Genomic DNA, 22,263 nt, shown 5'->3' on the forward strand with positions numbered 1-22,263 from the left:
CTCCCATGATCCCCCCCCTTGCTCCTCCGGCTGCGGCTGCCGGTTGCCATGCTGCGCCCCCCTGCTCCTTGGCCGCGCCCACCACCCCCCATGGCTGCTGGCCACAGCTGCAGGCCACCAGCCTGCGCCCCCCCCTCGCTCCTCCGGCCGCGGTTGCCGGCTGCATGCTGCGCCCCCCTCTCGCTCCTCCGACCGCGCCCGCCGCCCCCCCATGGCTGCCGGCTGCGCCGCCAGCCTGCACCCCCCCTCACTCCTCTGCCGGTTTTGGAAAGGCGCCGCTTATGAAACATGTGCTGAGGGGAAGCGGCTGCTTCCCCTGCACCCCGCTAGCTATGCTACTGCCCTGACCCACTGATCATTACATACAGTTCAAAGCAAATACAATTTAGTAAACAGCAACCAATTAAAAAAAATAAATGGGAAAGGTGAAAGGAAAACCCCTCCCCCCCCCCGTGGCACAGGGACACCACAACCAGGCGTCTCTGGAACATTCACAATCTGTCCCTCACCTGTCCCAGGCCCCTGCCCAGGCCCTGGCTGTGTGCGGGGTGCAGCGGGTTGGACACTTGCTCTGGTGGCATCCTCAGGCGCCAGGTGGCAGGGCCCTTCTTCCCCCTGTCAAACCCCCCTCCTAGTCCAGCCTGCAAGACCTCCTGGTTGGGAGCATCTCCCTGCGCTGGGCCCGCTGCCCAGAGTCCCCCTTGCTCTCCCCAGCTGCTCACCATATTTGTGTCCAGACTGCTCCCACCCCAGCTCTACTGCTGCTCTGCCTCCAGTGCAGCTCCCTGGGCTGCTCCTCTGGCCCCTGGTTCTGGCTCTTGCTGCTCCGGCTCTGCTCCCAGCATGGATCTGCTCCCTGGGCTGCTCCAGCTCTGGCTGCTGCTCTCTCCTTAGCTTGGCCCCTCTGGCCAGGCAGATCCAGCTCACAGGGAGTACGGGGACCCCATGCTCCTGTCTCCCTCATTAGCCTGCCCGTCAGTCAGGCTGACCTGGAGTGTTGGTCTCAAGGTCTTAATTTCCCATCAGCCCTTCCCCTTTCTTTTAGTATTGGGAGAGAGCCAGCCAAAAAGCCCACTAAGTTTCAGTAAGGGCCCAACAGTCCTCTTACGCAGGCAGTCCAGGGTCACCCCATTAGACCTCTTGCTGCCACCTCCCTGGTCTTCTTCCTTCCAAGCCTTTCTCCTCACCCTCCAAGATCCTTCCAGTTCCCTACAGATCTCTTCACTCCCTACTGCAGACAGTGACTGTTGTTTCTCCCTCCAGGCCCCTTCTGCTCTACAATTCCTGTTTAAACCATCACCTATCCCCTCCCCATTAATTAGGAATGACCCACCCTCCAGGACAGGTGCAACTAGGTGGGCTAAATGAGCTTTCCAACTCCTGCTAACCCTTTGTTCACCTTCATCCATGGTATTGCAGTGACATGCCAAGGACTGAACATTTCTATGTATAAGAACATTCAGAATTAGAACATTAATTTTATATATATATATGTGTGTGTGTGTGTGTGTATAGGAATTTTGGAAGGGACATAAACCTTCATTCTTCAGGGCATAAACCAGCCACTACCTAAATAGTGGGGAAGTTATCCTGTAAATACATACCACCTGGATTCTTGCACTTTCCCATGACCCAGCTGGCACTGCCCCCCCTCCCCTTAGCATGTGGGTACTGAAATAAATGCACCAGTGCTTTGATGCAGTCTAGCAACTACCATCTTCCCACATTCCTCCTCCTCACTGAAACATCTCTACCTTCGGACTCTGAATTGCTCAGGAGTTAACAACCACCTCTTGACTCCAAAGGAGACAAGTTGATCTGGAGTGACTAAGACTATGGAGTGTTAGAATATAGATATGTAGGCCTGCCTGTAAAGGCCTATACTTTAAGAACTTAGGTGTATTTTTATCACTTAGCTAGTTATAGAGGTATAAAACAAAGAATCAAAATCACAGTCCGCCTGTGTACAGGCCTTCTCTCACTAGGATAATCTGTGGCCTGGTTCTCAGGCTAAGGCCTGTGGCTATGCAGCAGGGGCAGCCATAAACTGGGAAGCGAACGATCACAGCCTCACATCCCAAACCAGTCACATTGAAATAAGGTGCTATTGGGCTGTTATGATCCTGTCCTGATACTGCCCATCACCACCAGATAAACAAACAGATCTTAAGATGGTTAAAGAAAAAACTTAGATTGACAGCATCCTGTCTGGCAAGAAATCACGTATCGATGGTTGTGAAACCCTCATTTCTGTATTGTTTTATCTTTAAGTCCCCCACTTTTCTATTGTTAATCTGTCTGGTTCTCTAATTGTTTCTGTCTGCTGTATAATTAATTTTGCTAGTTGTAAGTTAATTAGGGTAGTGGGATATAGTTGGTTAGAGAATTATATTACAATATGTTAGGACTGGTTAGATAAATTTCAGTAAAATGATTGGTTAAGGTATAGCTGAGAATATTACTATATAAACGGGGGTCAAACAGGAAGTAGGTAGGGAAATTGGAATCATACTTGCTGTAAGTTAACCCCAATAAACATCGCATTGTCTGCACTTTGGACTTCTGGTCTTTTGCTGCTTGCTGTCTGTGTGACAAGAACCAGGGAAGTGGGAGAGTGGAGAGAAAGCCCTCTAACAGGTAGGATACTAAGGCCTGGTCTACACGGGATAGGAGGATCGATCCAAGTTACACAACTTCAGCTCTGTGAATAACATTGCTGAAATCGACGTACTTAGACCTACTCACCGTGGTGTCTTCACTTTGGTGAGTCGACTGCTGCTGCTTCCCCACGTCGAAATGGGGTAACTTTGAAAACAAGCTCTCTCCTCCCTTCCTCAATCACATGCTGTAATGAACATTGCCCATCTTAACACCTGGCTTCTTAGATAATACCTTTTATAAGCAGATCTCAAATTAGCACCTTATTTGTTGAAAACAACCTCTTTATTATAAGAGTGATCTGTAGCATACAAAAGAAAAATATTAGTATGTACACAATTTTTTTTTGTAAAAATGAAATCCACACAGAAATCAGTAAAAAGAGAAGGCCATTTTGTGTTGCATATCATAGATAGGTATGACATATTTCCAGTTCAGGGGAATTCAAACACACACACACACACACACACGAATTAACACTTCCAGATACAAGATACAATGAGCTCAAAACAGAATGATACAGTTCAGACAGATGTGTATAATGATTATTGGCTTGATTCTCCATTACAAACTCGGATCTCTGAGGGCAGAATTCAGCCTGGAAAGGACAACTCCTCCAGGTAACATTAGAATGATTTGCTTACTGGCTACCAGAGAGAATACATTTCAGTCAATTTCCTTCCATGGCACTGCGTTTAAAGACACATTTACAAAGTGCTGGGCATATACTGATCTTAGACCCAGCTGTACTGATTGTGGTTTAAGACACATGTTGGCAATTTTATCTCGAAAGGCATCATGGCACCAGAAAAACATGACGTAATCTTGCCAAGAATGAAAAATATGTATCTCACTCCACAGACTTCTAGAATTAAACATAGAAGAAGGCTGGAATGAAAGGAACACTTATGCACAGAACCCAAAATTCACTCTATACAAAACAAAGGGGAAGGTTTACAGAGCCTGGCGTGAATAGACATTTTTTGGAATTTTTAAATAAAACAAGTCAGTGACAAAGTTATTTGGATTTAAATGGCATTCAGAGACTCAAATACAGTACAACTGCATCAGAAGGAGAAAGTGAACTGATGCCCAAAAGGGAAACCGACCAGTTTAACTTTAATGGTAAATGCAAAAGTGAGACACAGGATCAATTGTGAAAAACATAGTGGCTCTTCCAAATTCTCCATGTGGCAACTAGTTAGTGTTGTAGGTTTTTTAAAACCTATGTTAATAATATGGAGTTTTATGTTGATAATGGGCCAGAACATCAGCTGGTCTAAATCAACACAGTGATTCCAGGTGCTGTAAACAGCACAGCTTCAGTGAAGATCTGGACAAGTGCGTCAGAGTACAAAGCTGTCTTCTTGCAGCTGTTGTGAAATATACCGGGGGAAGGGGAGGAGGAAGACACACCAGATGATCATCTGTAAAGTACTAGAGGTCATTATTTGCATCTGTGAACCAAAACAGTAGCCCTTTGCCTTCCAAAAATGAGAGGAAGTGGGTCCAGAGGTTGCCCAAGTGTAGTTAAAAAACACCCCCTCCTGCGTTTTTAGCCAAACCTCAAACCAACAGCAGTGTTTACATTATTTAAAAAAAAAAAAAAAAATCTTGCAAACCCAAAACATTGCAGCCATTGTGCTAGAGTATGAAAACCTCAGTGTGAAACTGACTTATAACTAACTGCCCTTAAGAGAGAAAAATATAAAACGGGTTAAAAAAAAAACAAAACAAAAAAACAAAAAACCCCAAAAACATTTTGCCCAATTTTAATCATTAAGGGGGGAATTTTGACGCATGGCCTGGTGTTTAGGAGCACAAGTATCAGGCAATTCTGAGTGATTTGTGCTCCAAAATCACCCAGGGGCTTTTAAAAAGTCTTCCTATTGTTTGCAACAAGAACTGTGGGATCATTTTCAGAAGGATGTGACATATGACCTAGTAAAAGGAGGAATCCAGTTATGCAAGCACTAGCAGTTGCAAATGGCTAAGAGGCAAACTATTTTCTCCCGTGGCCCCTCCCAACCTGCTAACCACAAGCTGAACGGGAAGTGCAGAATGAAGGCCAAGCTCAGCGTTTTTAAACAGCCCCCATGGCAGTCCCCAAAGCTGATCACAAAACAGGCACTGGCCAAAGCGCCAACTCAGCTGGAATCCAATCGCAGAGGGGGACTGGAACCCTGAATACTTTGGGCCTGGTTCCATCAGCCTCATGTAGCAATTTTACCCGAGTGCATGCAAGGACCCAGCAGTGTTTCACACCCACTTGGCACTGCAGTGAACCTCGTATCAGATGCAGAACGTAGGCATTTTGTCTGCTTTGAAGGCTTTTGCGGCATTAAAGAGACAAGATGCTTCAAGGTGCCTTCTACTGACATAACAGCTCAGAGTATTCAGGGTTCAGACACTGGGTGTCTCAGGTTTAACATGAATGATCCTCAGCCAAGAGTTTTCAACAGTGAATAAGGATTTTGGGTGCTTCAACTTTTGGCTACCCTTAAAAGGGGCCTGATTTGCAGGAATTGCTGAGCACCTGCCCTTTGAAAATCCAGTCCCATTGGAGGAGTCTCAGGTTGGACTTCCCCCAAACTCACTACTGAAATCCAGAGCCCTCGTGTTTAGCTGACCTGTGGCTCATTCACAGCTGCAGCAGTTCCTCCACGTCTCCTTCTGCACACCCAGCTCCGTCCTGCATCCACTTCCCAGACCTCAGACACTGCAGGAGAAAAACTATCCCCCCTGTGCTCCACTCCAAATCTGCAAGAATTCATGTCTGTCTCACAAAGCCTTGTGCTTCAGTCCCATAGCACAAGACAGAGCCCAGCCTTTGCATATGGGTATCAGAGTTCTGCCCAGAGAACGTGGCTATCACCTCTAACCAGCATGCTTTTCTTTTACCCCTATGAAATTGGTACACTTTCTGTGGTGTACCACTTCAATGCTCACATTAACATGTTGACTCTGCAGTACAGTGAGAAATTGCTAGGTACCCCAGGGAAAGTTCTAAGCCCCACCCCCAGTTTGAAACAGGATCATGCCCTGTATTTTTTTGCACCATTTTTTATTTTTATTCAAATCACTAGCAACCCCCACCTCCGCTCCATTCAGCACTTGGAACGAGATTCACCGCTGTCCTGCACCTTTGTGCTCTGGCGCCTGTTAGTGCAAAGTGAGCGCAAGATGCTAACTGGGTCAGAACAACACTGGGGAAAAACAGAGCTGATCACAAACATGGCTTGGAAGCAGAAGGGGCAGTGCCATCATACTGGGAGAACGGCTGGAGCCAGAGCACTGGCTGGCAGAGCTAGAAATCAGACCAGGACCCAGATGAACCTAAGGCTGGAGCGAAATCATTTATGAAGTCCCCATAGCAGACCACCTTTCCCACAGAGATGAGAAGGACAGAGCCCAACACTTGGATCCAAGCCCTAGCTGGAGAACCCCTAGAGTCATTGACTGACCTCACACTAAGGCAATGGCACACGCTCCAGAAATACACTAATCATGGGACTGCACATGCTATAAAGCCAGAGGGAAGTTAGACAAGTTGTTAGTTGGGCCCAGCTAACCCACTGGTGCGTCCATCGTGCCGTATCGAAAAGCCTGCTGCATCAACGCCTCCGTCAGCACCAGTCCAGCCCTCCCAACATGCAGGCAGTCCCTGACAAGAGCCAAAGCTTTGCATGCCATTTGGGTGCAAATGCAGCCAGCCCTGGCAAAGCAGCTGGCCTGCTTCTAAGTGCTGCAGCTTTTCCAGCCAACCCTAAAAATAATTGGAGCCTAATTTTTTCCCTTCCCCAAACTGGATCTCCCCCCAACCTTACACTTTTGCTGTCAAACAGGTTCTGAAACCAGCCAAGCCACTTGGTAACACACAGAAAAACTCCATCTTTCTACCTTACGATCTGTGAACAAACTCTGCCCCAGAGGAAAGTCTGCCTACGCCTCCCACTCCTGCTGCCACTGGATCAGCAACATCAGCGCTTAGCGACACTGCAATGCCAGGAGGGCCCAAAGGAACTGAGGACAAGACCACCTGGAAATTCCCAAGGGAAACCTGAGATGAACACTTCAACCCCTTAGGCACTGACAATCCCCCCCTCCAAAAGCAGTCTGATTGCTGATCAGTTTGGATGCTGGATTGGCATCGACAAGTGCTCAAAGCCAACAGATGGGGACTAGTGTTTTTCCCAAAGGAGTGCAGGGGAATCAATGGGAGTTGCTGCCTGAAACCCTTTGGAAATCTAAGACACTGAGCTCAAAATGCCAGCCTCACCCCGACCGCACCATGGGCTCAGCTGCCAACCCCCGGGGGAAGAAGGCAAAGCTTTTTTGGCACAAGTGCAGCTAACACAGGATAAGCAGTTTAGATCTGTAGCTCATGGCCGTTTACCCTCTCTAGGCAACGCAGGGGAATGAACTGCCACCCAGGCTCAGTCCACGAGCAGGAACATCTGATTCCCTGGTGCGATGTGCTGAGCAGGCAACAAGCGAACTGTTGTGGTACAATCCCTGGAAAACCCTCGCTGCCGTAGGAGCGAGATTTCCAAGGTGACGTGCATGATGGAGACTGGGGAGCCCAGCAGCATGTGCTGTGCTTGTGCAGCTGAGGTGTGTAGCTGGCAGGTCTGTGTAGCTTAAGATTCTCAATACCCCTGGGTGATGTCCCTCCTCCCCCAGATTGCCCACGCACACAAAGCCACTGCCAGCCACCAAGGGGTTGTCTAGATGGGGAAATTGACTTATTCCACTTTCATACTCTCAGCTTGCTTCCCACTCTCCAAGCAGCACTGCAGTAAGCAAGGCTAGGGTTTCCAATCAGCACCCAATTCCCAGTGAAATTCAACAGGAGTTCAGAGACTAAATCCCCTCTGTCCCTTTAAATATCCCACCCTAAAAGTTTTTTTCCCATAATAAAAGGAGGTCTCTACCTACCTTAGATTGCACAGTGCAGATTTAAAAAGGGGGAGGGAGGTTAACAAGCAACACAGTCATTTAATAAGCACCCACTAGAGCTCTTCCCCATTAGGGAAATAAAGCACCTACAGGAAAGTATGCAGTGCTGGGGTTTTAAGGCTAAGATTTTCAAAAATGAAGCAAGAGATTTAGATGCACAGCTCTTGTTAAAGTTAACAGGGCTGGTGTATCTAAACCCCTTTGGCTCAAGTCCAAACCACAGACACAGGCTGAGTTGTTCAAAACAGCCTCTCTGAACTGAATGGAAAGGCAAAGCTGTTTGGAACCCGGCATATGTCACCACACCCAACTTGAAATAGACCAACCAGCAGCCTCAGAAAGGCAAGGAGCCTGTTCCTTCCAACAGCTGTACATCCAGTGAGGAAACCTGCTGCAGTCAATTACTGAGCCTTTGTGTTAATACCCCAGTGTGTCTCCTTCACAGCTGAACAAGGCTTCATGTGGGGGAGTCACCCATTTCCTGCACCAGCAACTCACTTGTCCAGCCATCGAGAAAAATATCCCATCAACAGAAAGGGCGATACATACAAACTCCTCCAAAAAGCAGGCTAAGTTCCTGGGGCAGGAAGTAGATGCAGAAGCCAAGAAGGGATTTTTAGGGCCGGTGAGATGTCCTGAGCTGATAGGCCCAGGAGGCCCGTTTCTCAGTGAAGCATCAGCAGCAAAGCAATCTTCCCCGCTTCACTTCACTGAACACTTCGTGATTACCTCTCCTGGACTGAATTAGCCATGGACCAGAGGCGAGGCCAGCTTTGAAATCAGACTCCCCGAGCTGAATTGCAAAAGGTCTTAAAGCTGCTACGCAATCAGTTCACCCAGAAACGCAGGCGGGGTTATGTCAGAATCACTATCCCCCTTCCCCATCCGACTCCCACACAGGTTTGAAAATGGAACGACCCACCAGGGGATATGGCCAAGACACCTCAACATTCTATCAGATGTGGAATGAACCAACGCTGCGCAGCCCTTCCCGCCCTGCGCAGGAGACCGGACAAATCCCTCCCCTCAAGGGGAGGCGACATTCAGAGACAGGAGAGTTCCCCACTCAGGACAAGCGAGGTGCTGCAGGACCCTGACGTGCTGAACTGCTGGGCAGATGCAGGCAGGTTCTGGCCCTGCACTCCGTGAAGCCTGTGCTGACGGGACACTTCACCCCGGAGGAGAGACTCAGAGCTCTGGGGCAGGAACGATGCAGAGCGCGCTCTCCATCAGGGCAGCTCTCAGAGGCCTAGGAGCGCGGAGGGGTGGGCAAGATGATCTCAGAGCAATACTGGCTCAGCGAGGTGGCATGGCTGCTCTTTCCCTCATGTACATCGGTGCCAACTGAAATCAACGGCGGCATGCCAGCACGGATACAGTAGAACCACACCGGGAGGCTTCCACCACCCAGGGGAGGGAGGGAGGGGGTGTCACTGCCCAGCTGCAGTGAACACTCAAAGCAACATAACCAGAGGAGCCCAGGCACCCGAGGGCTCAGGCTGGAATGGCTGCAGAAGAGAGAACAGACAGGACTTTCGATGCAGCAAGCTGGGATCCCACTGGTATAAATTAACACAGAATAACTTAGAGAGGCACCTAGGCATCCTAGCTCAGAGGAGAGCCCGCGTGCTGGGCACAGGGCATGCCCCAAGATGGATCGGTCCATTGCTCCCTGTGCACCGGCGAAGACGGCACTCAGCCCTGTTCCAGGCTCTCCGCTGGAGCCTGCACAGCTGAGTAGGAGGTAGGGCCATGAGAGAACTGGCGGGTGAAGAAGGAGGCCGTCCGCTTGGGTTTCACACGCTTGATCTCTTTACCTGGAGTCCAGGGAGCGGGTAAGAGGGTGGGGAGGAGAGATACAGGCACAAGTCAGCCCTAGATTCACTCACTGGACTCCACAGGGCCACAGCTTAATGGTGGGAGCTGAAAATGGCTAACAAAATGACTGCTTCCCCCGAGACACAGCTCCTGAGAGTCACAGCAGCGCTTAAGGCAGGTTTTGTGGGTTCTATCCATACTGGGGGAAGGGGCGGGGGAAGCTGGGAGCCAGGATGCCTGGGTTCTCTCACTGGCTCCGGAGGGAAGTAGGGTCTAGTGGTTAGAGCAGAGGAACGGGCGTCAGGACTCCTAGGTTCTATCCCTGGCTCTGGGAAGGAAGTTGAGTCTAGTGGATTACAGTAGTGGGGGCTGGGACCCCTGGGTTCTATCCCAGGCTCTGCCACTGACTCACCCACCAATTTGGTCCCCCTGGTAATGCTGGGGGTAATAATGGAGCTATGAGACTCCACCAGGGGTGACTCGAGCGAGAGACACAGGAGGTTCCAGAGGACTGGTAGAGGGCAGGGCAGGCCCAGTTGTGGCTACAAGCTGGGTGCAGCACCCCAGGATGAACCTCCCACCCCCTTACCATCCTCAATGTAGTCTATAGTGGCGAGGTGCTGGATCCGGCTGCAGACCACGCTGTTCTGCCGTCTCAGCTTGGGGCGCTGCTTGCTGGCCAGAGGTGGCAGTGTGGGGCTCTGGAGGGTGCTGTTCTCCAGGGCCGATGCCTCCGCTGCTGCGTTCAGCTCCAGGCAGTACTCGATAAGGCCACTCATCAGCTCTGCCTGCAGGGAGAAGGGGTTGTCGGTCAGCTGGGTCTTCCCCACTAGGGCGCAGCGGGGGCTGGTGGGCTCAGGGAGGTGGGGAATGGGACAGGAGGCCGTTCCTCTATAGGGGCTCCAAGTCTGATCGGGCCCAATGCAGGAGGAATTGGCTGGCTCAGGGAATGGGACCTGGAGACTTCCCCCTCTAACCCAGCCCCAAGAAGAGCCTGTTCCCAGGCCGGTGGCTATTTTTTGGCCTGTGAAACAAATCCAGGCTCCAGTAGGGGAAAATGGCCAGTGCTGTGACGGGAGCATTGCTCTGAGCACTGACTATACCCTCTGCTGCTCGCTGGCAGCTTCCGTGGGGCAGGCAGATGCTGGATGGGGCCCAGAGACCGAAAACACCCCAGAGATCCCAGTCACCTGCTTGGAGTAAACCTTCAGCAGCTTGTTGACCAGGGTCCCTTCGTTTTCCCCATCGAACTCCAGCCAGAGGATGTGCTCCTCCTCCTCATCGGGGTACGTGTGGTCCCAGGAGAGTTCCTGGAACCGCAGGCCCAGCAAGACGTGCTGCCATAGAAACAGGGATGGAGCATGGGACCCTTCTCTCCCAGGGAGTGCCAGCTATAATCCAGCTCCAGAGCTTGCGGGGTGGGGGGGGGGGAGGGGGGGGGGGGGGGAGAATGGGACATGGGGTCTTTCCCTTCTAGGGGGCACTGGCTGTGATCCGGCCCCATAGCAGGGGGACTGGATGGCTCAGCAGGGTGGAAAACAGCACACACATGGGCAGTATTAGGAGGCGCTAGAGTGTGTGGGGAGCGGCACTAGGGGGCTCTGGGCGGTCCAGGGAGGAACTGGGCAGCACTAGGAGGCGCTGTGGGATATGGGGGATCCCACAGCCATGTCCCTGTGCACAGCTCTCATGCACCCCCCGCCACTGGAGATCCCCTGAGCAGCGTTACCTTCTCCTTGCTATCCATGACGTACACACCCTCCAGGCTGATGGCGACCGACACTGCCTTGCGTCCTCCCCGGTGCAGGAAGCCCTGGGCTGGCTTGTCTATCTCCCCATAGAAGAAAGCACAACTGGAGAGAGAGAGACACACACCCATTGCACCAGGGCAGGTAGGCCTCGCACGGGGAAGTGCTCGGATTGCACAAGCACTCACTAACAGAACTGGGAAGGCTTGGGGGTTTGTCCCCCTGGGCACCATATTCCTCCCCCATGTCCTCCGACTCACAGATAGCAAAGATACAGGTGCTATTGTGAGATCTTGTCATGCTCCGGCCAGGAAATGGTTCTTGCACAACTAGGCCACTGCCTGAGGGCAGACCGCGAACGGGGGAGATGGTGGGATTGCCGGATTGGGATTGCTGAACACCACTTCCCCCCCACTCTCCTCCCCATACTGACAGGTGCAGAAGTTACCAGGTTATTCAGCTGCCAAGTGCCCAGACTCACCCATAGTATGGCAGCTGGTGGCACCTCTGCAGATAGGCCTGGTAGTGCTGGCGCAGAGCCTCAGGCTCCTCGCAGGCTGCCTCCTCCCGCACTGCTTGGTAGGCCTGGAGCAGCCCCTGCTCGTAGGCCGGCTGCTTGGCCCCCCGCTTCCAGAGCGCCGTCAGCAGGCTGTGCCCCCGCCGGCACAGGTGAGCGGGCAGGAAGGCCTCCAGCTTCTCCCTGCAGGGACAGCACAGCTCTCAGAATAGGGGGGCAGCAGCTCCCCCATAGCCCCTAGGCTAGGACAGCTCCCTCCCCTTCAGCTCCTCCACTCCAAGGCTATGACACCTCCCTCCCCCCCAACCCTCTTTACTGAGATTCCACCCTCCCCCATTAAGAGAGCCTCCTGATCCGGTTAACCATCCCCCCTCCTCTCCAGCTCCCGCTCTGAGATTGTAACTTGTGTGGGTACCACCGGTCTGGTGGTTAGAGGGGAGGAAGGAGGGGAAGGGAGCCAGGACTCCTGGGTTCTAGTCCAAGCTCTGCCACGGTCAGGATCAGAAGCATCACAGCTTACAGAAGATTTACGAGTACATCTCTGGCATCATCTCCGTTCTGCACAGACAGGCCGGTGGAGGGCACATTTTAAACAGCTGCGACTAGACTCTCCAGGAGAGGTGGGTGTTGCACAGCTACAAGCACCACCCCACTGAATAGCACCATTGTTCACAAGCAAGCCCAGATAAGCTGCCCCACAGACAGAGCATTGCTGGGTGGGACAATGAGCCATTATCCTGGCTCAGGATCCCAGCCAATCTTGCATTCTTTGGGAGCGAGTGAGCTGCGTGGGATCAGCAGACCCCCTACCAGGAGTGTCCAGCTGCACAGAGTGGGGGAAACCTGCCTCATCTTCATTCGCTAGCATCACTCCAAGCACAGGAAAGCACATTCAGCAGTGGGACTAGGAGATGGTGCTCCTCAGTTCTATTCCCAGCTCCAGGAAAGGAGTGGGGTCCAGTGGTTAGAGCAACAGGGGGCCAGGAGCCAGGATTCCTGGGATCCATTCCCAGTTCTGGGAGGGAAGTAAACTCAACTAGATTAAGGATGTCAAACATACAGCCTGCAGACCAAGCGTGGCCTGTATGATGTATTTGTGGCTTGCATAACATTCAAATGGTACAAAAACTCAAGCTTCCCCATGTCACCGGAGTGTGACTGATATCACAGTGCCTGCCTGAGTCTGCGAAGAGCACGACACAATAGCTCAGAGATGGATTGGGGGGAATGCCCTGAGTGCAAGCAACACAGTGAGGCCTGCCTGAGTCTGCAGAGAGCCTGAACCAATTGCTTTGGGTGGGGGAGGGAAAACTGCCCTGAATGTAACTGACACACCTGAGTCTCTAATGATACTCTAAGGGGTCCACTCCCCATGACACACATTAATCTCACTGCAGGTCGAGCTCTAAGATGACAAGTGTCAGACTATTCCATGGCTGATCATTTTAGGAGATGGAAAGGGAGAGGAGGTGGGGAGCAACTGTTGTAGGGAAGGGAGAGAAGAAACAAGGAGAGAAAGAGAAAGGAAGATGGGAGAATGAAGAACCAAAGTGGGAAAGCAATGATCAGCCTACAGCTTTGGATGCAGGAACAGAAGCGTAGCCGGCACAGCTTGCAAAGCCTCTACACTCAACTGAATGGCATTTCTCTGTATAGACGTAACAATAGTTTTTGACTGCTGCATCTGATCGTTGCCAAAATTTCAGGAAATGTTCTAGGCATCTATGGCCAGAACCCAATGGATTTGGGGAGAAAACCACAAGGGGAAAATATGGAGGACACATACAGCCTTTATCATTTGATTCACACAGCCAGTGTCAAGCACTTGTGCATAAATCAAACAATTAGTTGATGGCTCTATTAACGCCTCCAGCATACCACCACCCCTGCTTCTCTCTGCTCATCCTCCCAAGAGTAACACGTTGACACCCCGAATGACTAATTGCCCAGACGGAAAGAATAAGGGGGGAGGGGATGGGGAAGAGGATAGGAGCATGCACACAACCCCTGGCACAGGGAGGAGAATGGGAGACCCTGATATGGGGGTAGGGAGACTGCGTGGCATCCAGAACCCCTAGCATGGGGGAAAGGGTTTTTCTGAGAGGGTGCCCCTGAGATGGAGAGTGGCACATAGGGAACTGTGGAGGGATGTACGGAGCCCCTGTGCAATGCGCTTGGCCTATGCAAGCTATCAAGCGTACAGCCCCCAGTAACTGCATGAAGACTGCTCTCCCCTTGCTCCCAGGGACAAACCAACACCAATGGGAGATCTACTGGGCATCCAAGGGGAGTACATAGCCCTGAGTTTATACTCCAGCCCAAAGTTAAAAGGCTGATCCTCCAGATGACTGATGCCCCTGCTCTAGACAATGCCTCCCTCCCTCCCCTTACTTCAAGGCACAGGCCGTATGCTGATCCTGGTCGTAGGGCCCCAGCTGCAGCCTGCAGACCAGGGCCCCCAGCTGCTCGCAGTCCTCCACGTCACACGGGTAGCGTCCCTCCAGGATGTTGAACTTGGCCTCTTCGTAGAGCAGCCGCAGGACAGCCTCGTTTTCAATCTGCGGGTCAAAGGGTGTGATCAAAGCTAAGGCCAGAGGGTGGCTCCAGTTCCACCTCTGGCTCAAGCTGGATCTGCCTGGGTGGTTAATTTTAAGGCCAAAAGGGCTCAGTCGATCATCTAGTCTTGTCTTCCGTCTGACACAGGCCATTACATTCCATCCAGCTACCCCTGTATTGAGCCCAGTCCCCGATCAAGCTCTTCCAGCTTCAAAGATGGCGACTCCGCCACTCCCCTTGAGAATTTGTTGCCGTGGTTAATCACCTGCACTGTTAAAAACTGGTGCCTTATTTCTAATTGGAACATGTCTGGCTTCAACTTCCACCCTTCGGTTCCTCTTCTACCTCTCTCTGCTAGGTTAAGAGTCCTGTAGCAGAGCTGGCTGGGAAGCAATTCCATTGCATGGAAAAATTTGAAGTTTCAACATTTGTTTTTGTTCCAATGGGAGAACGAAACTGAAACTTTTCAAAATTTCTCATGCCCCCCCATAGGATAGAAGCACTCGTGCAGGATGTGGGGGACCCACATTTAACACCCTGCTCCCAATCTAAATCTGGCAGAGCAAGGACTTGAACCTGGGTTTCTCACATCCTAGGAAAGCGTCCTAACCATTGCACTACTGCCCCGCCTCTCTCTTGGTGGCTCTCCCGGGCCTGGAGAAGTTTTCCCTGCTACATGTGTCAAAAGAGGTTTCTGCAGAGTTTGGTTTCCACAAGCTGACATTTTCCAAACAAAAATCATTTTGTTGACGAATTCCCAACTAGTTCTATCCTTTTGGTATGTGGGGTTTTCTCCCCATGAAGATATCCCATACTAACAGATCCTCTCTCAATCTGTTTTGTAGTAAAATGAACAGACTGAGCTGCTTAAATCTCTCGCTGCATGGCACCGGGAACAGAGTTAAATTAAACTGAATTTATAACATCTCCAGAGGAGCTGGAACCAGTGAGAATTCAAATCTGTGGTTAACCAATGTGACTTTCCCGCTGTAGATGATGCCTAAGGAACCAGAGCAGGAGGCAGAGGGACTGATTTGACAGCTTGACACAAAGTCCAGAACACCGTGTTGGTCATAGCAAGATTTTACAAAAGCCTAGAGACAGAACAGATGTTTTTGTAGGAGGAATGGTCTTAGGGCCTGGCATTGGTATGCAGGACACCTGGGTTCTATTCCTGGCTCTGCCACTGACTCCCCCGTGTGATCTTGGGCAAGTCACTTCCCCTCTCTGTGCCTCAGTTTCCTCATTTGTATAACAGCAAAAATAATCCCCCATCTCTCTAGGACTGTCTCTCAGCATGTACCCATGCAGTGCCCCACATGATGTGGCCCTCACCTTGGGTGGGGGATAGTCTGTGCGGTGCCTGGCACAACAGGGGCCACAATCTGGGCTGCCAGGGAGGGGACACCCGTGCAGAGCTACTGCAACAGAAATTGCGAATGACAAGGCTGGGATTTCCCGAGGACCCCATCTCTTGTGGGCTTGCAGTGGGTTAGGCTCTTAACTCCCCAGATAATCAGAGGCTAAACAATAAGAAGTTGATCAATATGCTAAAGGCCTTGCCACACAGTCATAGAGGTGAGTGACACCAACAGAGGAGACTCAGATAGGAGCCCCCGTGCTCACCTGCAGCTCCCTTCTTTTCGGGAAAAACACGTTCCTTCTGAACTGCAGGGAAGGCTCATCTGGGAGACAAAAGAGACCCCAGTAAAGACATGTACGTGGTCCAAAAGAGTCTGCTTTACCACTGCCTCCTGGAAACTGGGGAGCCAGCCAGGCCGGATACACAGGTCAGAGCTGGGAAGAGAACCCTAGAATCCCAGCTACCAACCCCACTAGACTCCCTCCCCTTCCCCAAGAAACCCAGAGTCCTGACTGCCACTCCCTGCTCTAACCCACTAGATGCCTCCCCTTCCCCAGCTGGGACTAGAACCTATGATTCCTAACTCCCAAAGCTTTCAACCACTTGACTACATCCCCCTAGGAATCCTGGCTCTTTTCACACACACCCAGCTCTAGCCACTGGCATACACCCCCTCACCCCCCGTACAACTAAGCCAGGCAGTATGAGCTCAGCAATTGGAGGAGGGCATTCCAAGGTCGAGGCGGGGGTGTCAGCAGGCCAGAAAGGAGCGAGGAAGCTTCGCACACGCACCCTGCATGATCTCATCCTCCTGGCAATCAGTGAAACGCAAGAGCAGCTCCTGCCACTGGCGGCACAGCTTGTATGGCTGGTGCTTCGGCTTCAGCTGCACCTCTAAGACAGAAAGAGAGAGTCTCTAACAGAGCATCAGCCCTACAGCCCAGGAGCCAGACCCAGAGTCAATTGTCCAGGGAACCCAGCTACAGCCCAAAGTTGGTATTAATACTACTGTGGAACCCCGGAGTCCTGGCTCCCAGCCCCCACTGCACCCCACTCTCCTCCCTGCCGTCAGGACAGAATCACCCCAGAATGGGGCCCCAATCTTGGTTGAGACCGCTAGGAACTACCGTCATGCTACCAATAATGCACACCCCATAAAGAGGCCCTGTTGTCACCTGGGTCCTCTAGGCACTACTATAATAGAAATAAAAGACCAGCCCTCCTGGCCTGCTAAAATCATCACTGCCAGGGCCCAGGGACAGTCAGCAGGTGGGGTGGGATGGGAGAACTCATCTCCCCCCCCGCCCGCCGCTTTGTGAATGCTCCCTCTGTCCCCACAGACCAGGGGGAGGGTGCAGAGGAGGGGTAACAGCTGTGCTCCTGACCATCGGAGTCCCAAGCAGGAGATGCAAAGGCCATTCACACAGCAGGTTGAGATGCCACAGGGGGAGGAGATGCAAAGGCCATTCACACAGCAGGTTGAGATGCCACAGGGGGAGGCGGTGCTGCTAACCGAGGGCAGCAGAAGCACAGGTGGCAACGGAGCCTGGCAGATGGAAAACCACACCCCAAAAACTCATTGATTTGAAGCATATTCCACTTCCTGCAGTTCTTTATAGCACACCTGTTGGCATAGCTAAGGCTGTGTGTCTGTCAGGCTGTGGGAGGGGTGGGGAGGACTGGAAGCGGCCGACAGGTCCCTGCACCTCTTAGGCGGAGGGGCCAGGAGGCTCTGTGCGTTGCCCCTGCCTGCAGGCATTGCCCCTGCAGCTCCCATTGGCTTCGGTTCCTGGCCAGTGGGAGCTGCAGAGCCAGCGCAGAGACCCCCTGGCTTTCCCCCCCATAGGACCTGCAGGGACATGCTGGCTGCTTCTGGGGAGCTGCACGGAACCAGGTAAGGAACCTGCCAGCCCTGCCAACCCTCCCCCCCAGCACCAGTGGAGTTCCTGCCCCAAGCACCCTCCCCTTCCCCCCACCCCGAGCACCCGTGGCCCTCTCCCCCCAACTCCCCATCCCACCCCTCCCGAGCACCCATGGCCCAAGTTTTAGTCAGGGGTATATAGTACAAGTCACGGGCCATGAATTTTTTTTTTACTGCTCATGACCTGTCCATGACTTTTACTAAAAATATCTGTGACTAAAACATAGTCTTAGTCATAGCATCTAGGCACCTGGACAGAGACTGAGCCCTAATGACAGATGCAACACCTTGTACTCATAGTAACGCTGGCTTCCAGGCTCTGTGCTCTAACCCACTAGACCCCACGCCCCTCCCAGAGCTGGGGATAGAACCGATGGGAGCCCTGACTCCCAGTCTCCTTTCACACTGGAGGGAATCAAACCCAGCAATACTGGTTGCATCTGTTAAAAAGCCCGAGATGCTAAGTTTTGAAGACAGTCAGACATTACTGGGAGAGGGTCAATGAAAACCAGCAGGCTGGGGAGATTGGGGGAGGTCTGAGAGAGTAAGCAAGGAACATCTGACAGGTTACAGCAGTGATGTGCTAGGGATGGGAAGCTGATGGGAGATAAGGGAACAGATGCAAGTCAGGTGACAAAGACATCAGCCAAGCTAGCTGGAACCGTGCCATGAAATGATTCATTTTGCCTGGATGTTCCTTGGAAGTTTCCGTTCTGCTCCCGACATGCTCCCAGCTGGGAAGACTCAGGATCAACAGCCCCAGATTAACCCACTGCCTGCCATTCAACACTTCCTGCTAACACCCCTCCGGCTGGAGGCTCAGGCACCACAGGGCAGAGCCAGTTGAAGGACTTTTGCACAGGGTTCCTGGTTGCACTTAAAGCAAATGATTGTCCAGGAAGTGTGCAAGAGAGGGAATGTTACTAGCGTTCATCACAGTAAATCAGTGTAACATCATACGCTCACTCTAGGAGTAGCCGTACCGCAGTACCCACTGAGGGACCTCTGTATAAACAATAGCCAGATTCCAAAAGCACTTTATTACAAACAGAGCATTTGCTTTGACAACAGTTGAAATGCAGCCACCTCTGGGGTGATGTTTATACAGGGTTCCCTCGCTCAACACAGAGATGCAGCCACCTCCGGGGTGAGGCGCTGAGGCTGTTTAGAACAGAAAGCATTTCAGAACCTCTATTTAGGAACACAGGTGGATGGATACAGGAAGTTTCCTCATTCCTTATTTATTTTAACAAACAATGGCTGAGTCACACAACAGCCAAGGGACATATTTCCAACCTACCTGAAATCAAACAGCAACCATTTACCACATCCAGAATAGACAATGCGAAGTGAGAAGCAGATAAATACTTTGTCAGTGGAAAGACAGGACAGGCTAATGATTTCAGCATAGGACCAGGAGTCAGGACTCCTGGGTTCTATCCCTAGCAATAGGGGGGACTGTGGCTTAGTGCTCAGAGCTGGGAACCAGATTGCTGCGTTCCATTCCCCGCTCTGGGAGGGGAGGAGTGGCCTAATGGTTAGAGTGGAGGGGACTGGGAGTCAGGACCCCTGGGTTCCATTGCCAGCTCCACCAATGACTCTACACATAGATTCATAGATTCTAGGACTGGAAGGGACCTCGAGAGGTCATCGAGTCCAGTCCCCTGCCCGCATGGCAGGACCAAATACTGTCTAGACCATCCCTGATAGACATTTATCTAACCTACTCTTAAATATCTCCAGAGACGGAGATTCCACAACCTCCCTAGGCAATTTGTTCCAGTGTTTAACCACCCTGACAGTTAGGAACTTTTTCCTAATGTCCAACCTAGACCTCCCTTGCTGCAGTTTAAACCCATTGTTTCTGGTTCTATCCTTAGAGGCTAAGGTGAACAAGTTCTCTCCCTCCTCCTTATGACACCCTTTTAGATACCTGAAAACTGCTATCATGTCCCCTCTCAGTCTTCTCTTTTCCAAACTAAACAAACCCAGTTCTTTCAGCCTTCCTTCATAGGTCATGTTCTCAAGACCTTTAATCATTCTTGTTGCTCTTCTTTGGACCCTTTCCAATTTCTCCACATCTTTTTTAAAATGCGGCGCCCAGAACTGGACACAATACTCCAGCTGAGGCCTAACCAGAGCAGAGTAGAGCGGAAGAATGACTTCTCGTGTCTTGCTCACAACACACCTGTTAATGCATCCCAGAATCATGTTTGCTTTTTTTGCAACAGCATCACACTGTTGACTCATATTTAGCTTGTGGTCCACTATAACCCCTAGATCCCTTTCTGCCGTACTCCTTCCTAGACAGTCTTTTCCCATTCTGTATGTGTGAAATTGATTTTTCCTTCCTAAGTGGAGCACTTTGCATTTGTCTTTGTTAAACTTCATCCTGTTTACCTCAGCCCATTTCTCCACATGACCTCAGACCAATCCCTTCCCTTCTCTGTGCCTAAGTTTCCCCTGTAAAAGTGGGTGATGAGACTTGCAAAGTCTTGGGTAATGCAACAGTAGCGGAGGCTGTGCACAGGCCCCCCTGGGTGATAGGAGAGGGTGTAGCATAAGAGATCCTGACAATGTACCAAGCACCTTACCAAGCAAGGGAGAGATGAGCCACAGAGCGAAGACTTCCATGGCACACTCAGGAAGCTGCAGGGCTTCCCGGACGATGCGATGTAGCTCATGAACAGTGACAGACATCAGATTGTCCACACTCAGCTGCACCGCAGTATCATCAATCAGATATACCAGGACATCCAGCGCTAAGAGGAGAGCAGAGGGTCACAGTTTTCCTGTTTCATGAAAGTTTTTGATACCCCAAAAAATTTTTCTTCCCAAACTAAGATAAAAAGTCAAAAACATGAACATTTTCACAAACCGAAGAGTTGAAAAAAATTTCAGTCCAGATCAGTTTTGATGTATTTCAATTTCGATCTTTTTAAATCTATATTTGCTAAAATTTCCAAACAACACATCATTTTGACTCAAACCCCCAGAACTCTCTGGTTCAAAAAAGACAACACAGCCTGTTAACCGCAAAATTGTTTATTTTCCCAAAAAGTTTTTGAGCTCGGAGATTTGTCAAAACTGACCCTGTTTCATGAACAGTTTTGGTTTTGGCAAAGTTGAATCTTTGGGTGACAAACAATGCGTGGAAAAACTCCTGACCTGCTGTAGCCATGACACAGCTGACTCAACGGAGGCCCAAGAGTTGGCTTACATCAACCTTTATACTCAACTCTGTCTAATTCCAGTAATATTCTAGGCAGCCCCCTATAGAACTTGGTGAAAAAAAGTCACAAAAACTGGAAAGGGAGAAATGGGGGGGCCATATACAGCCCCTGACATGGGGGGAAAAAGGGAATGGGGTTGCAGGGAGTTCCTGAAGTAGAGGAGAATGGGGGCATGGCATACAGGGAGCTGGGGGGAAGGGGTGATGTGGAAATGGAGAGACGTAAGGAGCCCGGGGTGTGTAATGAGTTCATCCTACACAAGCTACGAAGTGTGAGACACTCTAGTAAAGCCAGTCCTGGAGTTTGGGACAGAACCCAAGAGTCTTGCCTCTCTACCCCCCACCCCCACTCAGGAGCCCATTCCCCTCCCAGAGCTAGGAAAAGAACCCAGGGGTCCTAGTTCCCAATCCCTGACCCGAAACCACCAGACAACCCACTCTCCTCTAAGAGACACCACCTGCCTTCCAAATATCACCTACATCGGGCACACATGGAAGAGATGCTGCTTCGATGGGAGCAATCGGCCAAGCTGGGGGGGACTGCAGCCCCATCTGCTCCTTCCATCTGCAGACACACAAACATGGGGGGGGGTTTCAGACCATGATGGGGGTTGTCACCAACAGAGACATCCCCAGACAGGCACCCCCAGATAGAGAGGGTTTTTCGGGGCAGGAGGGGAGACACACTGGGGTAAACACCCCAGTGGGCGAGAGCAGGGGCTTCGAGGAGGGCATAGATGGAAGCCAAGCACCAGGGAACCTGGGCTGGTGGGGAGGAGGGCAACGCTGGACACAAGTAGGGGGATAGGAGCCTCCAAGTAGAAGTGTAAGGGCCCACTAGTTAGGTATCTTAATAGCACTGGGAGACCCTTGGGTGGGGGGAAGATAGTGGATGGGGGGAGGCGGGGAGCCCCCTGGGGGGAAGCCAGGGATATCCCAGGGCCTTGTGGGGGAGGAATCGGGAGATCCTGGGGTTCTGCATGGCCCCCCAAGGTTGGGAGCCCTCTAGATGGGTGGCGAGGTCACAGATGGCCCTTTGGAAGAGGGGGTGCTGGGCCATAGGGGGAGCCGGCTCAAGGAGGAGTGGTGCAGGTCCCCACAGCAGGGGGGCAGAGGATCCCCTGTGGGGACGGGGCAGAGGGTCTCGAGTGTGAGAGGGGTGCGGGGCACCAGAGCAGGGGGGAGAACATTGGGTTCTTGGGTTGGAGGGAGTGTGGGGCACTGGTAGGGAGGGGCCTCGGAGCGCGGGGGGCAGAGTCTCCTCGGTGGGGAGGGGGTGCTGGGCCCCAGAGCGGGAAGCCTGGAGAATCCCTTGGGTGGAGGGGAGCCCAGACCCCCGGAAAGCCCCAGGGGACCTCCTCTCAACCCCCCCTCTCACCTCCATGGCGCCGTCGCTCGCCGCCCGCCCGAATCTCTCCCGCTGCCTGCCTGGCTCTGTGCAGCTGGAAGCAGCGCGGGCGGCGAGCCCCGGAAGCTGGAGGGAGGGATGTC

The 22,263-nt window shown here is 51.8% G+C and overlaps 1 protein-coding gene across 3 annotated transcripts; it reads right to left on the bottom strand.

Annotated features, from left to right (window-relative positions):
• Positions 1-2,903: 2,903 nt before the first annotated feature.
• Positions 2,904-22,229, bottom strand: FRMD8 (FERM domain containing 8). 3 transcript variants are annotated; one of them, XM_034775065.1, is made up of 11 exons: positions 22,151-22,229; positions 21,253-21,337; positions 20,135-20,302; positions 16,412-16,513; positions 15,883-15,941; positions 14,092-14,258; positions 11,665-11,883; positions 11,165-11,288; positions 10,626-10,772; positions 10,025-10,223; positions 2,904-9,434 (listed from the first exon to the last, which is right to left on the bottom strand). In XM_034775065.1, exons 1-11 carry the CDS (start codon positions 22,154-22,156, stop codon positions 9,313-9,315), a joined length of 1,398 nt encoding a protein of 465 aa, XP_034630956.1. In that variant the 5' UTR covers positions 22,157-22,229; the 3' UTR covers positions 2,904-9,312. The 3 variants fall into 3 exon arrangements, with proteins under 3 accessions (XP_034630956.1, XP_034630957.1, XP_034630955.1); XM_034775066.1 differs by lacking the exon at positions 16,412-16,513; XM_034775064.1 differs by lacking the exon at positions 22,151-22,229 and having other exon boundaries at positions 21,253-21,355.
• Between the last annotated feature and the right edge of the window lie 34 nt (positions 22,230-22,263).

This window comes from Trachemys scripta, chromosome 7, assembly GCF_013100865.1.
Source record: "Trachemys scripta elegans isolate TJP31775 chromosome 7, CAS_Tse_1.0, whole genome shotgun sequence".
Taxonomy (NCBI): domain Eukaryota; kingdom Metazoa; phylum Chordata; order Testudines; family Emydidae; genus Trachemys; species Trachemys scripta.